Genomic DNA, 26,471 nt, shown 5'->3' on the forward strand with positions numbered 1-26,471 from the left:
TGTGGCTGCTCGGGTTGATGAGCGGGAGACGCAACTCACCCAGCAGTCTCCAGATGGATTACCCGTCAAATTGACGACGGAAGAGGTCGACAGGATCTTCGAGGAGGTAAAATTTAAAAGCTTTAGTTTAAATTAATTTTACTATTTCAACAATATTAACTATTTAATATTATTTTTTGTAGGTCGCTCCAAGAAAGAAGGGCCGGACGGTGGGAATCGGTTCTGTCAACGAAGTCGCAAGGGCGACTTCGTCTTACTCTTCTAGACGGGCCCAAGAGACTTCTCAGATGCAGGCTCGATTGGATACCCAGCAGGAGCGTTTAGACTCTCTCGAGAACCTGTTGGATATTATGGCGATGGGGAACCCGACCATGCAGAGAGCGTTGGCGGCCAGACGAGAAGCTCTCGGGATGCAACAACGGGATCCCGAATCTACCGATCCAGTGGGAGCGGGAACGAGCGGAGAGGGACCGAGCGGGACCGACTACTTTGATGATGTATCTCTCCCGTAGATTTTTTTATTTTTATAATTTTGTTTTGTAAAATATTAAAACTTAAATTTTATTTATGGAATATTTATTTTCTAAACAATTGTTTTTTTATTATTTGAAATTTTAATTTTTATAATTTCCAATTTTATTATAAATAAAAATAAAATAATAAATGAAATTAATATAATAATATAATAAATAAAATAACGATGTAAATTCGTTGTAAACTTTACGACGAATTTACATCGAAGTACTCGTAAATACGATGTAAACAATTACATCGAGTTTACAACGAAGGAGATGTAAGGTCGTCGTAAATTTTACAACGAATTTACATCGAACATTTACGTGTATTTTACATCGAAATCTTTACAACTGCTTTACGACGAATCTTTACGAGTTAGTTACAACGAGTGTTTACGTGGACATTACGACGAATGCTTTCATTCGCCTTTACGACGAATTCATTAACTCGTAACCGTTACGTGGCGTTTACGACGAATCTTCTTTTACGACGGACGAATAACAACGAATCGTTTTTCGAGGTAAATTCGTCGTAATCCCCCTTTTACAACGAATTTACAACGAATATCGCCCTGGTAAATAATATGTTTTCTTGTAGTGTTATAACTATAAGACCATTTTATGTTACCTAGATTACTGTTATGGGCATGTGGTTAAGTGACACTGGACAGTCTAAGACGCTAACATGTTTCAGGTTCGATTCTCCAGCTATGCGAAATTAATTCATGTTGTTTTTTTCATGTAACGCGGATATGAAATTATGCTTTAGGACCTATTTTTATACTGGATTTAACCAGGTTGAAAAAAAGATTACAGTTATGGGTTTGGACTAAATTTGAAATGGTGATCAAATACATATTTTCAATCAGAGTAAAGTGGGTTTCGGATACACATAATCAGTTTACGTTAAACTGATTAGTTATTTCTTCAAATTATTTTTAAGAAAATATGTCTGTTTGTGAGAGAAAAATTCGGAAATCCTAAGAATATAAATAAATGGGGTTTGACTGTTTCTCAAAATTTGAAGGCATTCAGTGGTTTGAGGAGATGAACGGTTACTTCTTTGACAAGAAAAGATGAAATGTCGGAGAAAGAGAGATGCTTTGATCCCTTAACTCTTTTGGCCATTAATTAGTTTTTTTCTCTCTCTCTCTCATTCTTTGTAAGGTTTGGATGATGCGTTCAGACAAAATAAACTCTTCTTCATATGATTTAATGACAATGGAGACACGAAGTCACAGAGTTTAAGTTAGATTGAATCTTGTGCTGCTTTTTATTAAATTGTGCGTTTTTAGGTTTACGGTTTGTCTTTTCTTTTTCGGACAAATTTTCTTGTGTATGTGTACATCTATACGATTTGTTGTTTAGACAAGAACAAAAATGTTTTCTTAAGGTTTGTTTCTAGGATATATACATGTCTCTAGAAAAGAAAAAGAAAATGAGCAAGGAACAAAACTGTGTTCTAAAAGCTTGGGAGGTGACAATGAAAAAGACCCAACAAGCCAAGAAGCGAGCAAACAACATTTTTGGGACAGTATCTGTAGCTCCACAAACAGATGATGAAAGTACATCAACCAATGAGCATGATGATGAGAGCAGCATAGGTGAAATGTACCATGCAGAGAAAGTACTACCTAATGGAGACTACTACACAGGTCAATGGTATGATAGTTTTCCCCACGGACACGGTAAGTATCTATGGACAGATGGTTGCACGTACATTGGTGAATGGTACAATGGCAAGACTATGGGGAAAGGGAAGTTTGGTTGGCCTTCTGGTGCAACATATGAAGGTGAATTCAAAAATGGATACATGGATGGGACTGGGACTTACACAGGTCCTAGTGGAGATACTTATAGAGGTCAGTGGGTGATGAACCTAAAACATGGACATGGGATCAAGAGTTTTGCAAACGGAGATGTGTATGATGGTGAATGGAGGAGGGGTTTGCAAGAAGCTCAAGGTAAGTATCGTTGGAGAGATGAGAGTTATTACATTGGTGAATGGAAGAACGGTACTATTTCTGGCAGAGGTACTTTTGTTTGGTCGGATGGTAGTAGATACGAAGGGTTTTGGGACGATGGTTTCCCTAGTGGAAACGGGACTTTCAAATGGGATGATGGGAGTATCTACGTTGGTCATTGGTCTAAAGACCCTGAAGAAATGAACGGTACTTATTATCCATCAGAGAACGAAGGGAGCCTTGAGTGGGATCCTAAAGATGTGTTTAATAACCTGAGTGAATACAACATATGCAGTGGTGAGAGGGTTCCTGTGTTGCCTTCACAGAAGAAGCTCTCTGTATGGAACTCTTCCAAGCGTGTAGAGAGACCAAGGAGGACTTCTGTGGATGGTAGGGTAAGTGTTGGTGTAGATAGAGCGTTTGAGAAAATGAATATGTGGGGAAGTGAAAGCGGTGAAGGCGCTGCTGATATTGATTCCACCACAAGGAGAGACTTGGATGCGGAAATAATGAGACTTGAGGCTGGAGACTTCATTCAAAGCTTGAAACCTAGCCCTGTGCCTATGAGGCTGCCAAGGGCAGGGAAGAAGCAAGGTGAGACAATATCAAAAGGCCATCGAAATTACGACCTTATGCTTAATCTACAGCTTGGAATCAGGTAAGTATCTCACTTCACCAGATATAACACTTGGATCTTTCTTGATGTTTCATGGTTTTGATTAAGCAGACATGCTGTTGGGAAACAAGCTCCAGTTGTGTCTCTTGATCTTAAACATTCAGCTTTTGATCCAAAGGAGAAGGTGTGGACAAGGTTTCCACCAGAAGGAACCAAATATACACCTCCTCATCAATCTACTGAGTTCAAATGGAAAGACTATTGCCCATTAGTTTTCAGGTGAGAAACCACAACACAACACTAGGCTCTAGATATTCTTACACTATGTTTATGCTAATTCATCTATGTTCAGGAGCTTGAGGAAGCTATTCAAGGTAGATCCAGCTGATTACATGTTATCGTTATGCGGTAATGATGCACTTAGGGAGCTATCATCACCTGGTAAAAGTGGAATGTTTTTCTACTTAACAAACGATGATCGTTATATGATAAAGACAATGAAGAAGGCAGAAACTAAAGTGAGTTTGCTTCTTCTAGAAGTTACCAAATAAAGAAATGTGCATGTGGCTACTACAAACTAACTGCTTTTATGGAATTATATGATGCAGGTGTTTCTTAGAATGCTTGCAGCATATTACAACCATGTTAGAGCATTTGAGAACACTTTGGTTATTAAATTCTACGGTCTCCACTGTGTGAAATTGACAGGAACAATTCAAAAGAAGGTGAGGTTTGTTATTATGGGAAACCTATTCTGCTCTGAGTACTCAATCCACAGACGCTTTGATCTGAAAGGATCTTCTCTTGGTCGTACAACTGATAAACCTGAATCTCAAATCAACTCAAACACAATCTTGAAAGATCTTGATCTGAATTTTATATTCAGACTACAGAAAGCTTGGTTCCAAGAATTCACCAGGTTTGAAGAACATCAACACATTTCTTTCTGTTGACCAGTTTCCTTATTATGACCATTGTTGTTTTTATTTTCAGGCAAGTTGATAAAGACTGTGAGTTTCTAGAACAGGAAAGAATCATGGACTACAGTCTTCTTGTTGGGATTCATTTCAGAGAAGCATCAGTGGCTGGAGAGCTGATTCCTTCTGGAGCACGCACGCCTATTGGTGAATTTGAAGATGAAACAGCACCTCGTCTCTCCAGAGCAGACGTGGATCAGCTTCTGTCTGATCCCACAAGGTTAGTAAAACACACAATAAAGGTTAAAACTCAATACTTAGAAACAAGAATTTTTCTCTATTTTCAAGTCTAAGAAATGGGTTAATTGATGTAGGTGGGCTAGTATCAGACTTGGAGGAAACATGCCGGCTCGAGCAGAGAGGACAATGAGAAGAAGCGACTGCGAGTTCCAGCTAGTTGGGGAACCAACAGGAGAGTATTACGAGGTTGTCATGATCTTTGGTATCATAGACATTCTTCAGGATTACGACATCAGCAAGAAACTTGAACATGCTTACAAGAGCATTCAGTACGATCCTACTTCCATCTCAGCCGTTGATCCAAGGCTGTACTCGAGACGTTTCCGTGATTTCATCTTCAAGGTTTTCACCGAGGACAATTGAGACAGGTCTCATCTCCTCTGTTTCTGGCATTCCCAAAGGTTTCTTGTGGATCAAGAAACAAAGGCTTAGGTATATATTATATTTATACACGCTGCCTTGCAGCCACTACCCTTACATTTTTCAAATTTATAAATTGTGCTGATTTTATAATAAACTATGTACAACAGTTGTATGAATTAATCACCTAAACGAATTTTCATATTTTCTCATACAAGTGCAACATCCTTTCCCTTAACTCTTCGCAATTTATTTTGTAATGATTATCCATATTGTTCATTTGAAGATGCAAAGCGTAGAAAAGCCTTTCCCCTTGAGACCTTGAAGATGAAACATCCACAAGAACAAAACCATCTTCTTCTAACCCAGTTAATACAGTGGATATCGAGAAGTTGTGGATCTTGGATGATGAAATTTGGACCATCACTTCGTTGTCTCCAAGCTTAGTCGCGGAAACAGTGGAGACATAACATGCAACTGCCTTTGGTTGTGGCTTAACGTAATGTTCAATGTCTCTTTGACCTGATACTCGCACCAAGAGTTCTTCCTTCCTTTGTGATAACTTCTTCACTTGCTCTTGCAACTCTGGTATGTATTTCAAGCCTCGTGAAACGGTGGCAGAAATACTTAGCTTCTTCTGCAAGAAATTAAGGGAAAAAGGGATCTTAGCATTTTTCTTCTAAATAGTATAGATCCAAAGACAAATTTACTTATTCGATCTATTAAGTTTCATGGAGATCCAACTTAAAACTAATTGATATGGTATATGTTGTGAACAAGCCCTAATCGAAAAAGAAGAAAGCAAAAAAAAAAAAACTAAATTTTGATTGAGGCAAGTATCGTTTTATGGTTTATATATTGATTGAAATAATCTACAACTATTTATACAAGTAATTTATACAAGTAATTTATATAATCTTTAAAATCTGATGTTCATTTTTATAGAAAATTTTCCTAATCTTAAAAGATACCGAGATTTAAGACAATTAACAGCAATCTGTTGGTGGTATATTTGATATCCTTTTGTATATCACTTTAGGTTTTATCTCACTGCAAGATCTCTAACATATTCTCTTAGAAATTCCAAAACACAATGACATATCAGAAAAGTAATTTACTGAATGATCTGAGGTTGGAAGACATGATCGGAGGGATGAGAACAAAGAGTTGATCTTCTTGCGACGGTCACGCTCACTAGCATTGTGACTAACCTTCTTGATAACAGCCGGTTGTTATCTATTCCATTTCCCTCCGACGAAACAGAAACTCCTAAGTTGTACTGATGATGAGCCACTTCATACGTTTCCGGTACCGGACAATCAAGGAACATATCGCTGAGGTTTTCTCCGCCGAGGTAGTAGCTCACGTAACCTGCTGTCGACGGCCAATCAAAGTTTGGAAACAACGAAGGGAAAAGTGCACACATTTTCGCTTAATTAAGAATAAGTTTTTAGAAATTTCTAAATATCTCTTGAAGCTGTTTCGGTTGGAATATTATCGACTCCCGTATTTATATACGGACAAAGGTTTAATAAAGAAACTATATAGTATATGTTTTATTCGTTAAGAGTTAAGACTACGACTTCTCATACTATAAAAATAACGGATCACCGTGCGACCATTTTATATTTTGTATTTTAGTTTTTATTTATTTATACTAAATGATGTATTTGTAATACTCGATCATTTTATATTAACTACGTTAGAGATGTGTATTTGGATACTCACTGTTCGGTTAAAATCTATTAGGTTTGAGATTCTCGAGTTTAAAGATTTCGGCAACATTCAAATATTTATAAATTTTGGTTTCAGTTTGATTCAGGTATTTGCGGGTTCGGTTCGGATACAGATAACCCGTTTGAATTATTTTAAAATTTTCAAAATTTATATATACTTTAAATTTCTCAAAACATATAAATTTGAGTAATGTAAGCCAAAATACCTAAATTAAAAATAAAAAACAGGTTGAACTTCAATATTTGGATGGAGAATAAATATATATTTTAAATATTTTTGGTGTTTGATTATTGTTTATCTATTTTATATGTTTCCTTTTGACTATTTTTTATATTTTCAAATAGTTTAGACAACTTTAAGTTGACAAAAAGGCAACTTTAAAATATCAATAATTGTTGAAGAATAAAAAATACATTAATCTAACTAAAAAGACAAACATTAAAATATGAAAGAAAAAAAACACATTAATTTAACTGAAAAAGACAATCATTAAAATAGGAAAGAAAAAGAAACACATTAATCTAACTGAAAAAGACAAATATTTAAATAGGAAACTCAATTTAATTCTTAGTGGCATGGAAGTGTAATTAAATTTGAAAACTAAGGGTATTTCTATATGTGTACTTCTGTTTTAATAAGATACTAGATTCTGACCCGCCCTTAAAAGGGCGGGCATATATATATTTTTTTTAATTTAATTTTTATAGTTGTGCATTTTTAGTTTATTTGTGTTTTCTTTGTATAATATTTTCTTAAATGATTAATTAGAGATTTTGATATATTCTATTAAAATAATTGGACCAAACATATATTAATATATCATGTTTATGTTTTAATAGATTTAGATTAAAATATGATTAAAAGAAAAACTTTTACTATACCATTAGATATAGTAAAATCTAAATTATCACTAAAATTATCAAATATATATTTGTTTTCTCAATATATTCTAATAATTTTATATGAACATACTTTATCATAAGTTTTGTTAAAGTCAAGATTCTAACCCGTCCTTTTAAAAGACGGGTATATATTTGTTTTAATTATTTTCAAAATTTTAATTTTTATATTTATATTTTTCTGTAATTATATTTGTAATTAATATTAATTTAATTTAATATAACTTTGGTAAGTATATTAAATATGTCAAGTTACATAACTACATACTTGTGTCATATGCATTTCAGAAATTATTTTTAAACTTTGTTTCTAAAGTTTGTAATATATTATATTTTCTTAGTAGTTATCTAACATAATTAGTCAAGAATATTCATACCAAAAAAAATCCGATTCGGAATCTACTCGAAAATCAAAGTCTCATACTCATTATTTTGAAACCCGACCCGAACCGCAGTTGAACCTGTAAACTCGGTGATCCAAGATAAATCCGGTTTTAGGTTTTGTGAAAAACCTAATATTTAAAAACCTTGTAAATCCGCAAAAAATCACTAAAATCCGGTTACCGGTTGAACCACTGGTTGAACTAAAAGATAACTTTTACTTCTTTTTTTTAGTTTTTAAAATTTATTTTATATAATTTTAATAAAGAAGTTAGGTTTTTTATTTTTATTATCGACAATTTATTAATAACGTTTTACTTCTGATTTACTTTAGATTTGATATTTAATTTTATTGTTCACATTACACATATAAATATTTATGATAATTTTGCTGCACATTACCTTTTTTGAGTTCGATCTTCATCTTTCCAACTCTTCTCTTCTTTTTTTGCTAAAATTTAAATATCATATTAGTGATAAAAAAGGTTACAATAATGGTAACCTAGAAAATATTTTAATAAGGCAAAAAACTAAAACAAAGCAGAGTGATTGAATAAACTTGAGATTACGTAATTAATAGAGAACTCTTCTCTCTTTACACGTAGAAAGAAAATATAGATGTAACTTAAGTTTAGACACAGTTAAGATATGTTTTTTTTTTTTTTTTTTTTTTTTTTTTTTTTGCTAAAAATGTTTTTTTTTTTTTTTTTTTTTTTTTGTCATCTGAATTTATTAGAACACAACCTTACAAACCCTTTCAAGGAAGATCACAGTTAAGATATGTTTAGATTCTGTTTTTTAAACTCATTATATCACGTGAATTTAAGTTGGATTGTTTAGGAAAGTTTCAAAATTATAGTTTTTTAAATCAGTGGCATATGTATGTAATTTTTGTGCAAAACTCAGGATTAAATACTATTTGTACTTCAGTTTTAATAGATTAGATATTATCTAGATCTCCATAGAGGGCACATGTTGACACGACACAGAGGCCCAGAACCTATGTGTTCCACACAGAAGTAGGACCAGTCACCAACAGATAAAATTGTATAAGAGCTCAAACACGAGCGTTACATGTATCAAAACTATAATTTTTTTTTTTTTTTTTTTTGGTAAAATATCAAAACTATAATAAGATTATTTTTTGCATACTGTAAGATGACTCAGGTTAGAGAAATTGCTAGTGGCTCGTGGAAATCAGGTGGGAGATGCTTGGGCGTCGTCCTCGTCCCCCAATCATTTTCGATGTTTTTTTTTTTTTTGAAACTAATCATTTTCGTTGTTTTTTTTTTTTTTTGAAACTAATCATTTTCGATGTTGTAAGCCTATAAAACAGTTGTAAGCCTATTCGTAAGCCTTTCGAATTTATTTTTTTCTTAAATAAATCCAGCTTCATTATTTAATACGACTAAGCCATTATAATTATTCAATTAGGTCAACTTGATGCAATATGTTTAAACTAAACTTTGTTCTTCCAAGAAACTGTCAAAAATTAATGAGATAACTACAAATATTCTACTTAGCTTAAGATAATGATGTAACTAGTCTTATCCTTATCGTATTTGGACATGCTAGCTATGTATAAATATAGGCGATTTGCCTAAGGAATCAATAACACAATACTATTTTACATTCTAAACTTATTCTAAACTTATTCCTAAATTGTAAATGTGAATCAGTGTGGTTTCTTATTAATGTAAAAATAATCTCTTTTTGGTATAATACTCTGAAAGCTGCAACTATCATCCTGTAATATTCGTATTCTTATATAGTTCAAAAAATATATTCGTATTCTTATTGTAATAAAAACCATCTTTTTGTCTTTTCTCATCGTAATAATAATAGACCAAACACAACTATCTATTTAATTATTAACTATTGTGATACTTTTGATAACATTCTATTAATATATATTCTTTCTGTTTCATATTAAGTGTCATTCTACATTTTAAAATTTGTTTCATTATAAATATCGTTTTATAAATTTTTAATTTTCAATTCAAAATTAAATATTTATTTTCAGAATTTTCCTTACTTTCAGATTATTAATTAACAAAATCTCTATAGTATTATTTGAAAAGTCAGTTTCCTACGTGTCGTGTTCACGTTAATTTTCACGATGGTTGATTACATGGATACCTTAATGAATTAAAATTATTACAGTTAAATATTTATTGATTTTTTATTTAGTTTCCTTTCCAAAATTTTCCAAATAACATATATAATAAAAAAAAACATTTATAAAGTTTAAAGCAAATTTAAAAACGAAAAATATATGCCTGTATAATATGATTTCATTAAAAAGGAAAGTTCACAAAATAGTAATATTCCATCTAAAAATAACATAAAAAATAATTATTAATATCTATATTTTATTAGATGAAAAATATATTTGTATATAATGTGATTTCATAAAAGAAATTCACATAGATAATCTTGATACTAGAAAAATAAAAATTATTATTTTAAAACATAATTTTAAATAATACAATTTCAAAGTAATAGAAATATTTTTATATATCTATCTATTTTCTTAGATGATTACATAAAATAATTAAGTAACATAAACAAATATATGTTTAATTGACTAAAAATAGTTTATAATTAGTATTATTGAATTTTTTTATTAATTTCATATACTTATTGACTATAACATCTTTCAGTTACAACAAAAGATATCTATAAATTGTATTTTACTTACATAATATAATTCTCAAATACAATCACAATTTTTACTGCTTATTTTTAAGAAGATATTAGAAAATGAAAAATAGATTATAGCAGTAAAAATATTTTGATCAAATAATTACAAAATTTTTAAATTAAAATAACACGATATACTTTAACAAGGTAGATATATTATATTTTATCATTATTAAATTATATGTTTTCTTAATATAAATTTGCTTTTGAATTTTATGTTTTTATGTTTGTGAAACTTAACATAACCATAATCAAAATACGAAACCAAATGTGAATTCAAAATTTTAAGATTATTTTAAAAAAAATTCAGCTTACCATTCAATAAAGCTAAGGCATAAATTATTAAAATTCATAAAATATTTTAATTACTGTAGATATTTATATGTGTTCATGAGCTTCCAAAATATATCAGTTATATAATATAACTTCCTATTGAAAATTGATAAATATATAAAAATACATACACATTAAACGATAAATAAAAAATTGTTATAACTTTATTATAGTAAAAATAATTATATTTCAGTTTTAATTTGAAAAATATATGCAACTTATTATACTCACAATATAAGTAACTCGACTAATTCAACTTATATCTCATAGCATAGATTTAAATACAATAATAATATATAATTTTATTGTAATAATTAATTTTATAAATATAAATTATAGGATGATTCAACATATATTAACAAATGAAAATAAAATATTAATCAATTGTTAGAATTTATTTATTTTGTAAAAAATTATATGTAGGCATGAGACTTCATAATATCATCGTTATATTAATTTATTTGATTTGGAATCCGACACTTTAGTTTATCTTTTATTTCACTTTAAGCATAATATATCTTAATTTATAAATAATCATCCCTAAAATATATTTACATATATAAGACAATCAACTAACCTAAATGCAAATAAGAAAATTAATCAAAATTTCAATATATTTAGAATAAAAAATATTATAATTGAATTCAAAGAAATAAATGCAAAAAAATATATTTAAATGATAACTAAATCGACCGTGAAAAACAACAAAACTAACAACCTATAACATATCTAAAATCGTGTGTCTAATTAAAGTAATATAATATTATTAATATAAATTATGCATATAATTATAAATTATATAAAATTAAAAATAAATAGCAATTAATTATTATAATATATTTACTTTATAAATATTTATACCCGTGCATGAACACGAGAAAATTACATAGTTATGTATTAGATAAGGGTTAACAAAAATTTATTAGTTTTCTTAATTTAATCTTTAAATGACATTTATTATGAAACAGAAAAAGAAAATATCATTTATAATATTTTAATTGCTCTGATAATAACAAAAGTATATAAACAAAGAGTTAGAGGAGACCAACTAATGCAGCGTATAGATACGTTGACCTTGCAAATGTATCAAATTCTTTAACGTGTTGATATGGCTTGAAGTTTCATTTTCTTAGTTTTCCTTTTGGTATTTTCCACTTTCTTAGTTTTTCTTTTGGTGTTTTCTGTTTAATTTATACTAGAGCTCGATCCATGTATTCGCATAGGCATTCATTTTTACATTTTAAAAAGAAAAAATATTTATCTTCTATAAGTGGTAGTATTTAGTTTAAAATTTAACTGTATTAAATAATTGTTTTATATAAAAATTTAAACACAATAATTTTATAATTTATATGGAATATGTTTATTTTCTTTTAGATCGTCAATTATATTATTCATTTTTTTAGAATATGACCCGTCTCCACAACTGTGTTTTTATTTCTGTTAGAATCAAAAATTTAATGTATAATGAAACTGTTATATATATTATTTAAAGTCTGGTATATGTTTTATACTCATCAATATTTATCATATTAGATTCTCATTGGAAGATTATTTATATAAAAATGTACATATAATAAATATTTACATATTAATTTATATTTATTTAAATCAATTAATTATTTGTTTTAATTATGTTATATATCAAAGGTAATAAATAGACTTGAGCTATGCATTTCACTATTTTACTAAACTAAAACGTAATAGTAATAAACTACCTTTATTTTTAAAAGACATTTATAAATACTTTTGTAATAATGGGCATCTTGTTATATTTTGGCATCAATTAAGTAATGGTACCTAGGCTTTGAATGTAACACATTTAATTATTGGGAAATAAATCCATATAGAGTTTGTAAATTTTAAGAATTATAAATTTTAAAAAATTATGTGGATTGTGCAAATTTATATACATTCACTTATAAAATTTGATCGTAAATTTTCATGAATTTGAATTACCAAAAGAGAATTCATTAAATAGACAAACTTGATTTATAGATATATAAAGAGTAATAAAAAATAATAAAATAATAATATTTTTTATAAATTCGAGTTATATGTTTCAAATTCTAACTTTTTATTAAAGAGTTAGATTTTTTTTTTCAAAATTTCTTTTGGAATTTGAAAATGCTTTTTTCAAACTACTTTGAAAACTTATTTTCAATTTCTTCAAAATATAATTATATATTCGAAAATGCCTTTTCAAACTAATTTGAAAACTTATTTTCTAAATTTTTAAATAAATTTAAATTATATATTTGAAAATGATTTTTCAAATTTCTTTTATTATTTAGAAATGCTTTTTCAAACTTATTGTCAAATATATATAAATTTGAAAACTTATTTTCAAAATTTTCAAATTATATATTTAAAAATGATTTTTCAATTTCTTTTATTATTTTAAAATGATTTTTCAAACTACTTTGAAAAATTATTTTCAAACTTTTGAATATATAATTATATTTATATTGTTTTATCATTTTCAAATATATAATTATATTTAAAATTTTAAAGATATATAAAATGTAATGAATTATAGTTTTGGACATCTAATTTTGATTTAAGGTGCAATAGATGATCTCCCTTTCACGACATGCAAATCTGATGCAGCATAGATTTATCTACAAAGAAGGCTGGTACGGCTTGGATCTCCTGAGGCCTCAATACCTCCCTAGTTTTAGCGGCTCCAAAGTCGAGACTTTTTTGGAATTGGTGCTGGTTGCAGAGGCTTTGGCCATGCTATCCACACTCAAAGAAGCCACCTCTGTGGAAATCACTCACCTACGAGCACTCTTAACAGTCAAACCCTCGCTATGGCAATCAACAACAAGCATTTCAGAAAGAAATCTACGGTATCTTGCTGGATATCAAAAAGTTTTCTTCATCGTTTATTTATTTTTCCGTTAGTTTTCTTCCAAGGACTAAGAATGGACAAACTGATCTTTTAGCAAAATCCATACCCAGAAACCCAACTTCTGTAATGGGCCGTTCATTGGGCTGAATTTTTCTCTATCTTTAAATGAATTTATCAATTAAACAAAAAAAAGTGCAATAGGTATTTGGTAAGAACTATCACATGAATTTTGAAAATCATATGGATACATATGATATTTTTAAAATTGAGTCTTATAAGTAATATGAATAGAATTAATCTCCCAGTAACACTAGATTTAGTAAAAATTAAAGAATCAATAATAACAAAACTTTTTGAATAACAAAAGATTTAAATAGATTTTGAAAATTCTTAAATCAGTAACAATGACATTTCAAAATTTTCAAAGTTCATGAGAATTCACTTATCGATAACCCCTACAATTGACTTACAAAGATCTTGATCTGAATTTCATATTCAGACCACATAAAGCTTGGTTCCAAGAATTCACCAGGTTTGAAGAACAGCAACACATTTCTTTCTATTGACCAGTTTCCTTATTACGACCATTGTTGTTTTTATTTTCAGGCAAGTTGAGAAAGACTGAGTTTGTAGAACAGGAAAGAATCATGGATTACAGTCTTCTTGTTGGGTTTCAAATATCCTAATTTAAATCCCAATACAGTAATTTTTAAATTCCTAAATATGTTTCCCAAATGAAAATAAGGATACCTATTCCTAATTTAAATAAAGTAATTTGAAAATTTTATAATAAAACAATTCTGATAAACTTTGAAAATTTTGAGATTTTATTGTTATTGGTTTTTGGATTTAAAAAATCATAATATAATCCATTACTATTAGTTTAAGAATTTTTAAAATCCATTCAAATCCATTGTTATTCAAAACAATTTGTTATTATTGATTTTCTAATTCTAACTAAATTTAATGTTATCGGGAGATAAATTCTATTTATTTTTACTCATAAGACTCAACTTCCGAAATATCATATGTATCCATGTGATTTTAAAAATCCATGTGATGATTCTTACCAAATATCTATTGCACCTTAAATCCAAATTATATGTCCAAACTATAATTCATTACATTTTGTATACCTTTACAATTTTGAATATATATTATATTTATATTGTTTTATCATTTTCAATAAAATTATTTATTAGTATTAATATATAGTTAAGCATAGAATATGACTAAATCTAATGATTTATCCTAAAATCATTAAAAAGATGACAATTAAGAAAATTTTGTAAATAGATATAACCAATTTAGAAACCATTAGAATAAATTATTTTCGTGATTTTGAAATATTTAATAACTAATCAAATATTAAAATTTTTATATAAGATAAAGATTTTTTAAAGAAAATATCTTTTATTACGTAAATAAACTTGAAAACAATTATGTATACATAAAACTATATACATATATTTATATTTATTTTTAAAATACTATGATGTAAAATATTTTTTGATGACATAATATATAATTTTTTAGATAATGATGATTATCAAATTAATGAATTTGTTTCTAACTTATGGGTAATTATATATTAATGAATCTAATCTAATTATTTATTAAGGGTAATACAAACATAAAACACTTTAATTTTCAACATGAGAGCAAAAAATCACTTCAAAAATAACATTATAAATATTTTTGAATACTTTATAAACTTTTTCAGAAATTATCACAATGAGTGACTTTGATTGTCCCAATTAATTTATTTAAAAAATAGATGATTCGTTCTATTTTATATGATAGTATATATTAATAGAGCCGGTTTAGTATTACTAAACCAAATATAATATATATATATATATATATTAGTATTACTTAAGTAAATTATAATATATTTAACTATGATATTATCGTTACAATTTTTTAATTATTCTTAAGATAATGATGAGTTATCAGGTAAATCACTAAAATTATTTATTAAGATTAATTAATAACTGAACATGAAATATTATTAAACCTAATGATTTAAGCTAATAATTTATCCTCTAAATCATGGAAAAAATGACTAGTAAACATATTCACTTTTCAAATAATAATATAGATTAGAATAAATTTATGTTTTTCTTTTCTTTTAGGATTAGGATCTATTTCATTAGTATTTATAAGGAATACTCAATCATTGTATTACACGATTTATTGAATTAAGATTTAAATTTTACAAAAAAAATTGCAATCACTAATCACTGCGAAGAATATCCGTACCTTTTCTATTCTCATTTTTCATTTCAAATCCAAGAGTTCCTTACTTGCTCGAAATCATCCTTCTTTTTCTATTCTCATTTTCCGTTTCAAATCCAAGAGTTCCTTACTTGCTCGAGATCATCCTTAATCTTTAGTGATTTAGCTTCCGCTTTCCATCACCTAGTTCCCTTAACAAGAGGCTTTGTGAGATAACCCATATTTATATTAGTATTTGTAACCAGTAATGTTGAATGAAGTGTAAGCAACAAAAAGAATTGCTGCATGTAATATGATTTGCTTATTAAACCAAAACAACTCAATTACAATGCTTTGGTCGAGAATATTAGATTTTCAGGAGAAAGGGACGACAGAACTAAAAAAACAAGAACAAGTTATCCTCTAATATGAGTACCCACATTCTTTTTTTTTTTTTTTGAAAGAATGTTAAATTTATTCAAATCAAAAAAGGCTTTTGTACAAACTAGTGCAACTTTAGTCTGAAATTTGAGACATTTTTTGGATCAGTTTTGATGTTTCAAATCCCCTCTAATCTCTAGATGAGAACCAAACCACCATTGCTTGTTGGAGTGATTTCCCTCCTCGTCCTTTTAGTGAACTGATTCTGTTCCTTGTCTGCTTGTTGATAAAACTGATGAGAAGGCTCGGGGGTCTCTGGGCCTTGCCGTGTCTTCTACCATTCCTCTCAAGCCAAATTGTATGAACTGAAACCTGAAACACATATCTGAGAAGGAAACTTGTCACCTCTGAGGAATGTGTCGAGAGTAGCTCCAGAACTTGAGACCACACATGCGTGTAGCCCTGTCCAAGAAGCTGCTTTGTAAGATTTCTCCAGATTGTCTCTGTGTAAGAGCAGCTGAAGAAGAGATGGCTTCGGGTTTCAACATCAGAATTGCATAGAGTGCATTGAGCATTCGCAAGAGGGTTCCACTGCAGTAGTCTATCTCCTGTTGCCAGGCGGTTGTGTACTGCAATCCAGGTCATGACAGCATATTTAGGAGTTGATCCAGAGAACCAGATACCCTTAAACCACTGCACCTTATTCTGCTGCGCACGAGTTAGTTTCCAAGTCTGGTTTGTGTCGAAACATGGTCGGAACACATCTCCCTTCCCTTTCCACAAAACCACATCGTCCTCTGTATTAAGTCCTTGCGTTCTCAACCTGAGTATCTCCTTATCGATGGTGATCAAGTTTTCTGCTCTGTGACGGCGACTCCGATAATGTTGGACAACAAACTCTACAGTAGCATTGAGATTTATCCCAAGCACGATGCATCCTTGCATTTGTGTGAGATTAATAATCCTTCCCAATGAGGACAACTCGTCGAACCAGAATGAAGTAGAGGCCCCACATCGTATTTCAACTTTTACAAAAGATCTAGCAAGAGCTCTATACTTCAGCAGCTTCTTCCAAATCCATGATCCAAGCGAGCTTGTTTCACTAATACTCCAGAATGAGCCTTTCCGTATCAGATATCTTTTAACCCATTGAACCCATAGAGTAGACTGAGACACTATACGCCAGATGAGTTTTAGACAGCATACCCTGTTTGTTTCCGAGAGAGATCGTAAACCAAGGCCACCTTCCTCTTTCGGCCGACATACGTTATCCCAAGAAATTTTTGCTTTTGTTGAGCTCATCGCTGGTCCAGACCACAAGAAAGAGGAACAAAGTTGATCAATCTCCTTAATACACTGTGTCAGAAGTCTGTAAACTGACATCCAAAAGTTGGTTATGCTGTGAATAACAGAACCAATTAGTTGCAGGCGACCCGCAAAAGAGAGCTGCCTAGCCGTCCATGATGTGATGCGTTTTTTGACTCTGTTTATCAAAGGAGAATAATCGCTCGACGTCATACGCTTTGTTAGGAGTGGAACACCAAGGTACCGGACCGGTAGTGTCCCCACCTCAAATGGAAACTGCGCTAAGATAGCTTCTCTGTCCTCACATACCCCAGCCAAAAACAATGTCGATTTTTCCAGACTTATGTGGAGACCGGACATGCCTGCAAACTCTTTGAAGACCTGCAGTATCCCTTCGACTGAGCTCTTTTTTCCATCTGAGAACACCAGTAGATCATCCGCAAAACAGAGATGAGTCAGCTGAACCTCTTGACAGTATGGGTGATACCCTATCTTTCTCTCCACAGCAGCTTTATTCAACAATTTAGATAGAACTTCCATGCATATGACGAACAGATACGGTGAGAGAGAACATCCTTGACGTAGCCCTCTGGTACTATTAAAGTATCCAGCCAGTTCTCATTGATCTGAACTGAAAAGGAGGCTAGCTTAATACACTTCTTCACCCAAAGCACAAATTTCTCTGGTAGCTTTATTGCAGAGAGGATAGATAGCAAGAAAGGCCATTGAACTGAGTAAAATGCCTTCGAGATATCAATCTTCACTGCACATCTAGATGATATTGATGTTTTATGGTAGCTCTTAACCAGCTCAGAAGCGAGTAGTACATTTTCCATAAGAAGCCGGTCTTTTATAAAGGCTGACTGATTAGTGGAGATGAATTTTGGGAGTATTTTTTTCAACATGTTCGCCAAGATTTTCGACAGCACCTTGTACAAGACATTACAACAAGATATGGGTCTGTAATCTCCCATTCTTGTTGCTTCGTCTTTCTTCGGAATGAGAGTCAAGATAGTAGAATTAATACCTTTGGGCAGAAAACCCTTGGTGAAGAATGACTGCACTGCGACAACAAAGTCATTATCTATAACAGGGCAAGCTGATTTGTAGAACTCACAACTAAAACCATCAGGTACTGGGGACTTATTTGCAGCCATTGCAAATAAAACATTCTTAATCTCTTCCGCTGATACATCTTTATCCAGCAACCTCATGTCAATCTCATCACATTCAAACCCCAAGAGCTGTTTAATCTTGACTCGTCACTGTTGTACCATCTGCTCTCTGAATTTCTCGGATTGCATTTCTAACTTCCCTCACCTTAGCAGCTCGATGAAAATTCTTGTTGTTACCATCACCTATATCCAACCAATGAACTTTTGCCTTTTGACTAAGAATTTTCTCCTCTAGAGTAGAAAGAAAATTCCAGCGGTCATAGGCTATTGATTCATTCTTCATGTTTTCTTGTGTTGGGTTGAGCATTGTTGCGTTCTGGCGATCGCAGAGAATGCTCCAAGCTTCTTTCGTTTTTTTTTCAATTTCTCCAATATGATCCTTACTCAGTTTTCTCAGAAGTGGTTTCAGTAGCTTTAACTTCTTAGACAAGCGATGCTTTGCCGAAGTAGAATTAAACAGAGGTTCTGTATTAGCCCAAAATTCTTGAATCAAAGGCAGAAACTCCGGGAAGTCAGCAACTGCATTGATGAACTTAAAAGGTTTGCGAACTCTAGCCGTCCCCTCCTGAATCACAATCCGACAGCGCATATGGTCTGAGCATCCACCCGCCTCGAAGACACAATATGCTTGTGGGAATTTCTGCAACCATGAATCGTTGTATGAGTACCCACATTCCTCATACAAGTACAACATCCTCTGACTTAAATCTGTGCAATTCAGCTTGTCATCATCAATATTGTCCACTTGAAGATGCAAAGTGCAGAAAAGCCTTTCTCCTTGAAACCCTGAAGATAAAACATCCACGAGGACAAACCCATCATCTTCTTCTAACCCACTTAACACATTAGATATTGAAAAGTTAGGAATGTTGGACGATGAGATTTGGACCATCATTTCATTCTCTCCAAGCATAGTGGCAGAAACTGTCGAGACGGGTTTGGGCCATCATTTCGTTGAAGAGCTTATGTTCCACGCATGCGCAAGGTCCAGTCATCCTTGGATATAATGTATAGGAATTAAAGAGGCATATTAAAACTATAATAAGATTAATTTACATACTGAAATATGAGTCAGCATAAGATCTTGTTGGAGGCGTGTGGTGATCAGGTGGAAGATGATTTTGGCTTCGTCCTCCCAGACATTTGGTTGTTGTAAGCCTATACATAAGCATCTCAATTGTTTTTTTTTTGAAAATCTTATAATAAGCATCTTGATGATGTAAGCCTATACATAAGCATTTCAGTTTTTAATAGCTTTATCTTAATTAGGTACGGTTTTGATTTTAAAACAAAGCCATCTAATCTATTAATTTAGGGATTATCTACTATTTGAAGTCTTCATTTAAATTTTGGACTCTTTCATAGTTGTTGCTAGAATATATCATGCCTCCTATACAATGCAACCTACCAACTTAAATTAAACCAAATCTTAACCAATATAGATTAGTTAAACCTAACCAGTAACACTTTTATAATATTTTTGGTTAATCTCTTAATATAATTAGATCATATAAAACTGAACACTTTTAAATCAACGAGTTCCATATTATTCCAGACATAAGAGAAAAAATATCCGACTCATTTACAACATAAGTATACAAAAGACAGTGTATGCTTATACTCATTGATCTTCCAAAAACCAAATAATTGTGGCATAGACCAACATAGGCTCATGTTCGTATCACTAACTTTACTTCCATATATTTACTCTTCACCTACATCATATCACAACATACACAGTTCTGCAAGAACATGATTTTTTTTTTTGTTCAAACAACCAAATAATGGTGGCATATGGTCAGTAGATTTTTAAATATGTTTTTTATATATTACATTTTACGAGACTATGTGTATAAGTTTTTTTTTTTGAAAAAGGGTATAACTATGTGTATAAGTTAAAAAGTAAAAAGTGTGACAAGGCAAATTATTATACTAAAAATGAAAGAAGATTAAATACAAACTAATAACAAGTACAACACAAATTATAACACTATAAAATTCTATATATATTTAATAAAATATTATATATATGTCTAATATGTATATATATATATATATATATATATGTTACACAAAATATATATAATATTATATACACATATTATATATACCATATATTATTAATTGAAATTTGACAAATCAATTTCCGCCTTTTAGGACGGGTCCTAATCTAGTTCTTTATAAAAACTGAGGTCCACTTGATGTCTGTCGAAAATAAAATATGTTCTGGTTTAGTTATTCTTTCAAGAACGGAAAATTGTAAATGTGAATCAGTGAGGCTTCATAGATTCTTATTGTGACCCTGAATTAGATTAATATAATACTCCGGAAGTTACAATTATGATCCTGTAAATTTCTCTTTTAACAAAGCCAAATAAATGAGAATAAATGTTTTAAAATCGTGAAACGCTAAGAAAATGAAAACGAAAACGGAGACAATTATACATAATTAATAGATATATATTGCAACAAAAAAAGAAAATAAATTTGTTCAAGAAAAACAAATTAAGTATTCATTTTGCGAAGACATTTTGTGAGGTCGTGTTTTCTGTTAAAGATGAGAATGTTACTTTTCTGATTCAAATTTTTTATTATTTGTTTCTTTATAGTTTTGCAATCTGGCTAATGTGCACTTCTCTATATATAAACTCCAAGATCAATGGATAACCATGACTTCTCTTTTATCATGTATTCTAACGTTTCCTAACCTGGCCAAAGTGAACTTCTTTATACACAAACTCCAAGATCAATGGATAACAATGCCTTCTCTTTTTCATGTACTCTAATGTTTCCTAACGTACCCTTTAAATGTCAGGACCATCTCTTAGTACTATCACCCGCACCGGATAGAGCCAAACATTTAGTATATAACAAAATTATATAATTAAATCTTAACAATTCCCCAAAAACCAAATTATAACTTATTAATATAATCTGTGTTTTAAACGGCGCATGACGCTCTAAGGCACTCGCCTTATGGATAGGATGCATTCAAACATGGGTTAGAGCATGTTTATTGGTAAAACTCATTTAAAGTTCTTAACTCTTAAAGAGAAAGAGAAAAAAAAGAGAGAGAAAGAAAAGAAGAAATATGACGCCAGAAAAAGAAAGAAAGAGAGAAAAAGAAAGAAAAGAAGAAATCTATACGACATGTGGACTAAAGAACGTAGCTTATTGTCCTTAGATAAGGTACATTTCTTCTCTTTTTTTCTTTTTTCTCTTATTTTACTTGTAATTAATGTTAAGCATCTTAGTTAACATCAATAAACATGCTCTTAGTTATATATACAGAGAAATATTTGGGTTCACCCAACCAATAAGATTTCGTTATTTCATATTCAGTATCTTTTAAAAAAGGAAACAAAATATTGTCAAGTTTTATTATATTTTTAAAATAAAAAATAAATAGAAAATATTAGTAGTCGCAAAAAAAGATTTTATATTTAAAATACCGTCAGCAAAACACTAAACCCTAAATCATAAACCTTAAATCCATGGTAAACCCTTGGATAAATCTTAAATCTTTGGATTTTTTTTAAATATTTTTAACAAAATCAGCAAAACAATAAACCCTAAACCCTAAATACTAAGCCCTAAACTCTTGGGTAAATCATAAACTTTTGGGTAAATCATAAATACTAAATCCTAAACCCTTAGGTAAACCCTAAACCCTAAATCTTAAATCCTAAACCCCTGGATAAACCCTAAACCCTTGGGTAAATCATAAATACTAAACTCTAAACCCTTGGGTAAATCATAAAGGTTTATGATTTACCCAAGGGTTTAGGGTTTACCCAGGGATTTAGGGTTTAAGATTTAGGGTTTAGAGTTTAGTGTTTGGCTGATGGTATTAAAAATATATTTTTCTAAAATGTATTTTTGTTTGCAATTAATATTAATTTTATTAGTTTTATTTTTTAGTTTAAAAATATTAATATAATTTGACAATATTTTGTTTCCTTTTTTAAGAGATACTAAATATGAAATAACGAAATTCTATTGGTTGGGTGAACCTAAAGATTCACTCTAGGGGTGAACCCAAGAATTTCTCTTATATACAGCTGTAGAGGAACTTAGAGCACCCCATCAAAAGTTCATGGGGGAGTTCACACGTTTCCCCAAAAAAAGAATTATTAAAATAATGAACAGTGACAAACTCGGTTGTTTGGAGGTCGTCGGGATGAACTCGGGTCGCCACGAGTTCGCCACGTGACGGCCTTCTAATGGTCGGTTTTTTTTTTTTAGAAGAAAACGGAAAAAGTAAAAAAAAATTAAAAAAAAAAGTTGTGAACCCCAAGGGGGGTTCACTGATGAGGATACTCTTAGATAAGCATTGATAGATGTTCCTAGGTTAAAAGTGTGTTTATGTGTTAGCTACAGACGTGTAACTATTTCTATAGTTACGTACAGAAGATAGTTATAGAGTAGACTTGTATACTGTACAACACTAGCCTTAGTCAGCTATACCAAACAGTCTTATACACACCAATATGGTCAGCTATGGTCACACTGATAAAATCCAAAACACCAAAACAAAGAATTTGAAACTAAAAACTAAATTCAATTGCTCAAATCAAACAAAACCTAAAATTCTAAGAGCATTGTTATCGCGGGATCTGAAGGAAGGTTTTAGGGGAAAAAGCTGGGGTGAAACCTAGGAAAAAAGAGACAACGACGTGAGAAAAGAAACGTTTATTATTGGTTTTGTGCATTGTTCGCGGGTCCCACCGACATGTAGCGACCCGCGATTGATGCATTTTAATTTTTTATTTTTACAAGACAAAAAGTAAGATTTTTTTTATTTAAAAAACTCCTTTGGTGGGTTTATGGGATGATAATGCTCTGAGGATATAAATATTAGGATATTTAAATGGTTGTCAAAGTAGTGATAGAATTCCAAGATGTTTTAAGGTTCCGTCAAAGTTAAAACACAAGGCGCGCTTATGAAGCCAATGGTACACCACGGCGAGGGCCTTGAGAAAACTTGGTTCGCCTTAGAGGATTGAGGCGTTTGGGCCATTGCCACGGTGCTTCTTGCGCGGTGGCGCAAAAGATGATCGCCTTTTAAACCAAACTAGATCATGACCCGCTCGACCGAGCGGGAATCATTTTTTTTATCTTTGTTTTTACTAAATGTTATACATGATCGCCAATGTGTATTAATATAAAATTTTGATAAATAACAATGTGTACTAATGTGTTTAAGTAAGCAATGTGTTTAATTACTAAATTTGATTTTTAAATTTTATAATAACGTAAAGTAGATTTTTTCTGTATTATTTAAAATATATAGTGCTATATATTTTGTATTTTCAACATTTATCATACAAAACTTACATTGGGATATTATTTATATGAAAATATGTGTAACATAATATATTTATATATTATATAAACATATGCACACCCGCACGGGTTTTATTTTTAAAATGTATTCTATATTGTTTAGTTTTATGTAGTATCGAGTTTGTATAATTCAATTTTGTGTTTAAATAACAATATCAAAACTGTCTTTCGTATGTAAAAATAACATTTTGCAAGCACGAGTTGTGTCTTTTTATTGTAACACAAAATTTTATATAAAACTTATGTTTTTTTTGTACATTACGAAATTTAATTTTTTAAAATAATTGTTACGTAATTTCAAAGCGAGTTTTATCTCTGAGGTCTAATATATTTTGTGTGTAATGGTTCAAAGCATTTTCGATATATTTTATATTTCATTTGGTTTGTTTTTAGTATTATTGTATAAGTATAATACTATACAATATTACTATATTCTATACAATATATGAAGCTATGTGTTATTTGTTTTAGAAAGTAGATTATGCCCAACGTAGTTATAAGAATAGTCATATCTTTATGTATGTGTCTATGACTTATCTACCTAATGTTATTCATACTAATAAAATTAATATGGCCAATGAAAATATACTGATCAATTTAAAATGAATTGTATAGGGTAATTATAGAACGATTACTATTTTTTAGTATTCTTAGTATATATCTTATTTAAATCGACATGTAATACATGTAAAAATCATATATGGAATATGGACAAAAAGAAGAATTGTATTTAAGGGAATACATCAATGCAAAGTTAGACTATGGTACGTAATATATATAAAGAATGAGACATTTAATTTAAATATATGAGGTCCACCTTTAAAAATCCACCTAGAAAAAGTTGTAATGTTCCTGTTTTAATAAGATAGATAATATATTGTCTTTTTAAACCAAATAATATATTGTTGTCTATTATATAATATTAGTTACCACTTTTGTCTTTGTTGATTTTATTAATACACTATATACAACTAACTGTTAACAATATGTAAAATAATTAAAAATACATAAACGAAGAGTAGAAGACGACAAAAGATTTGGCAACCAAAGACTAAAGTATAGATAAAAATAGAAGGTTTTAGCGGTAACATGAATTTCATAGTAATCAGTCAATATTCAGTAGCATGTAAATGTAATAATCGGTCATTGACTTCGACAGGAAAAATAAACGAAACAACTCGACTACGTGAACGTTAGATGTTGAGAAAAGGATGACATAACTAAAAGAAATAGGAACAGATGATCATCTAAACGAGTTTCCACATTCCTCATACAAGTACAACATTCTCTGGTTTAGCTCTTCGCACGTCAGATTGTGATTATCTATATTTCCCATTTGAAGATGTAAAGTGTAGAAGAGCCTTTCTCCATGAGACCTTGAAGATGAAACATCCACAAGAACAAACCCATCTTCTTCTAACCCACTTAACACATTAGATACTGAAAAGTTATGAATCTTGGACGATGAGATTTGGACCATCACTTCGTTGTCTCCAAGCCTAGTCGCAGAAATGGTCGAGACGTAACGTGTAACGGCCTTTGGTTGCGGCTCAACGTAATGTTCAATGTCTCTTTGACTCGATACTCGCACCAAGAGTTCTTCCTTCTTTTTTATTAACTTCTTCACTTCTCCTTGTAGCTCCGGTATGTACTTCAAGCTCCGAGAAACCGTCTGAGGAATACTTAACTTCTTCTGCCAAAAAGTAATTAAAGAAAAAAAAGTTAATTCAATATTCTTTCTCTAAATGGTATAGACAATCGTATTATAAATATCACATCAAAATAATGTAATAAGCAGACTAATTATCTAATTATTGCTAATCGGTTTTGAGGTAAAACTGATTAGACTATATACGGAGTAGCTACTTACCGACTGATCAGAAGCTGGAAGACATGAACGGAGAGACGAGAACAAAGAGTTGATCTTCTTGCGACGGTCACGCTCACTAGCATTGTGATTAAGCTTCTTGGTCACGACCCCATTGCCCTCGGACGGAACAGAGACCCCCAACAATTCCTGAATCTCCTGATGATGTTCCACTCCATATGTCTCTTGTGCTGGAAAATCAAGAAACGTAAAGTCGTCGAGGTTCTCTCCGGCCAGGTAGTAACTCTCGTACTCTCCTGTCGACGGCCACCCAAAGTTTGGGAACACTGGAGGGACTAGTGCACACATTTTTGTTTGATTAATGAAATTCTGGTTTCTCTTAAACTTGGGATTGTCCTGAACTATAGGTGGATGTTTAAGTTCAAGCGTATATTTATGCCGATAATAGGATAAATTAAATAAATAAAATTTGAGAAACTATATTATAGTGTTTCCGAAGTGTTATACGACTTACTTATACTATAAAGAGAAATATTTGGATCTCAGGACGTAAGTGGGCACATGCCAGAGTCTACTTACCACGGAGAGCTATGTCCAGTCACCATTAATAAGAATATTGCATGCATTAAGAGTACACTCA

At 30.8% G+C, this 26,471-nt stretch overlaps 3 protein-coding genes across 3 annotated transcripts; 1 reads left to right on the forward strand and 2 right to left on the reverse strand.

The window, feature by feature from the left end:
- Positions 1-1,929: 1,929 nt before the first annotated feature.
- LOC130510922 (phosphatidylinositol 4-phosphate 5-kinase 4-like) lies at positions 1,930-4,675 on the forward strand. Its single transcript, XM_057007632.1, has 6 exons — positions 1,930-3,137; positions 3,207-3,374; positions 3,448-3,613; positions 3,704-4,014; positions 4,089-4,292; positions 4,387-4,675. The coding sequence occupies exons 1-6, from the start codon at positions 1,930-1,932 to the stop codon at positions 4,673-4,675; spliced, it is 2,346 nt and encodes a 781-aa protein (XP_056863612.1).
- A 180-nt stretch (positions 4,676-4,855) lies between these two features.
- LOC108829415 (transcription factor ORG2-like) lies at positions 4,856-6,098 on the reverse strand. Its single transcript, XM_018603070.1, is given in 4 exon segments — positions 4,856-4,873; positions 4,875-5,309; positions 5,791-5,903; positions 5,906-6,098. Coding segments are annotated over 4 exon segments (759 nt in total).
- An 18,981-nt stretch (positions 6,099-25,079) lies between these two features.
- Positions 25,080-26,297, reverse strand: LOC108829411 (transcription factor ORG3-like). Its single transcript, XM_018603066.2, has 2 exons — positions 25,874-26,297; positions 25,080-25,696 (listed from the first exon to the last, which is right to left on the reverse strand). Exons 1-2 carry the CDS (start codon positions 26,177-26,179, stop codon positions 25,247-25,249), a joined length of 756 nt encoding a protein of 251 aa, XP_018458568.1. The 5' UTR covers positions 26,180-26,297; the 3' UTR covers positions 25,080-25,246.
- Between the last annotated feature and the right edge of the window lie 174 nt (positions 26,298-26,471).

The sequence above is a fragment of the Raphanus sativus genome, chromosome 4 (genome assembly GCF_000801105.2).
Source record: "Raphanus sativus cultivar WK10039 chromosome 4, ASM80110v3, whole genome shotgun sequence".
In the NCBI taxonomy this organism is placed as follows: domain Eukaryota; kingdom Viridiplantae; phylum Streptophyta; class Magnoliopsida; order Brassicales; family Brassicaceae; genus Raphanus; species Raphanus sativus.

Bases quoted from the DNA above. Each gene is read 5' to 3' on its own strand.
- LOC130510922 (XM_057007632.1), top strand. From the start codon at position 1,930: ATGTCTCTAGAAAAGAAAAAGAAAATGAGCAAGGAACAAAACTGTGTT. The intron at 3,138-3,206 runs GTAAGTATCTCA...TTGATTAAGCAG, and splicing joins AATCTACAGCTTGGAATCAG to ACATGCTGTTGGGAAACAAG. The intron at 3,614-3,703 runs GTGAGTTTGCTT...TATATGATGCAG, and splicing joins TGAAGAAGGCAGAAACTAAA to GTGTTTCTTAGAATGCTTGC.
- LOC108829411 (XM_018603066.2), bottom strand. From the start codon at position 26,179: ATGTGTGCACTAGTCCCTCCAGTGTTCCCAAACTTTGGGTGGCCGTCG. The intron at 25,697-25,873 runs GTAAGTAGCTAC...ACTTTTTGGCAG, and splicing joins TTCCAGCTTCTGATCAGTCG to AAGAAGTTAAGTATTCCTCA.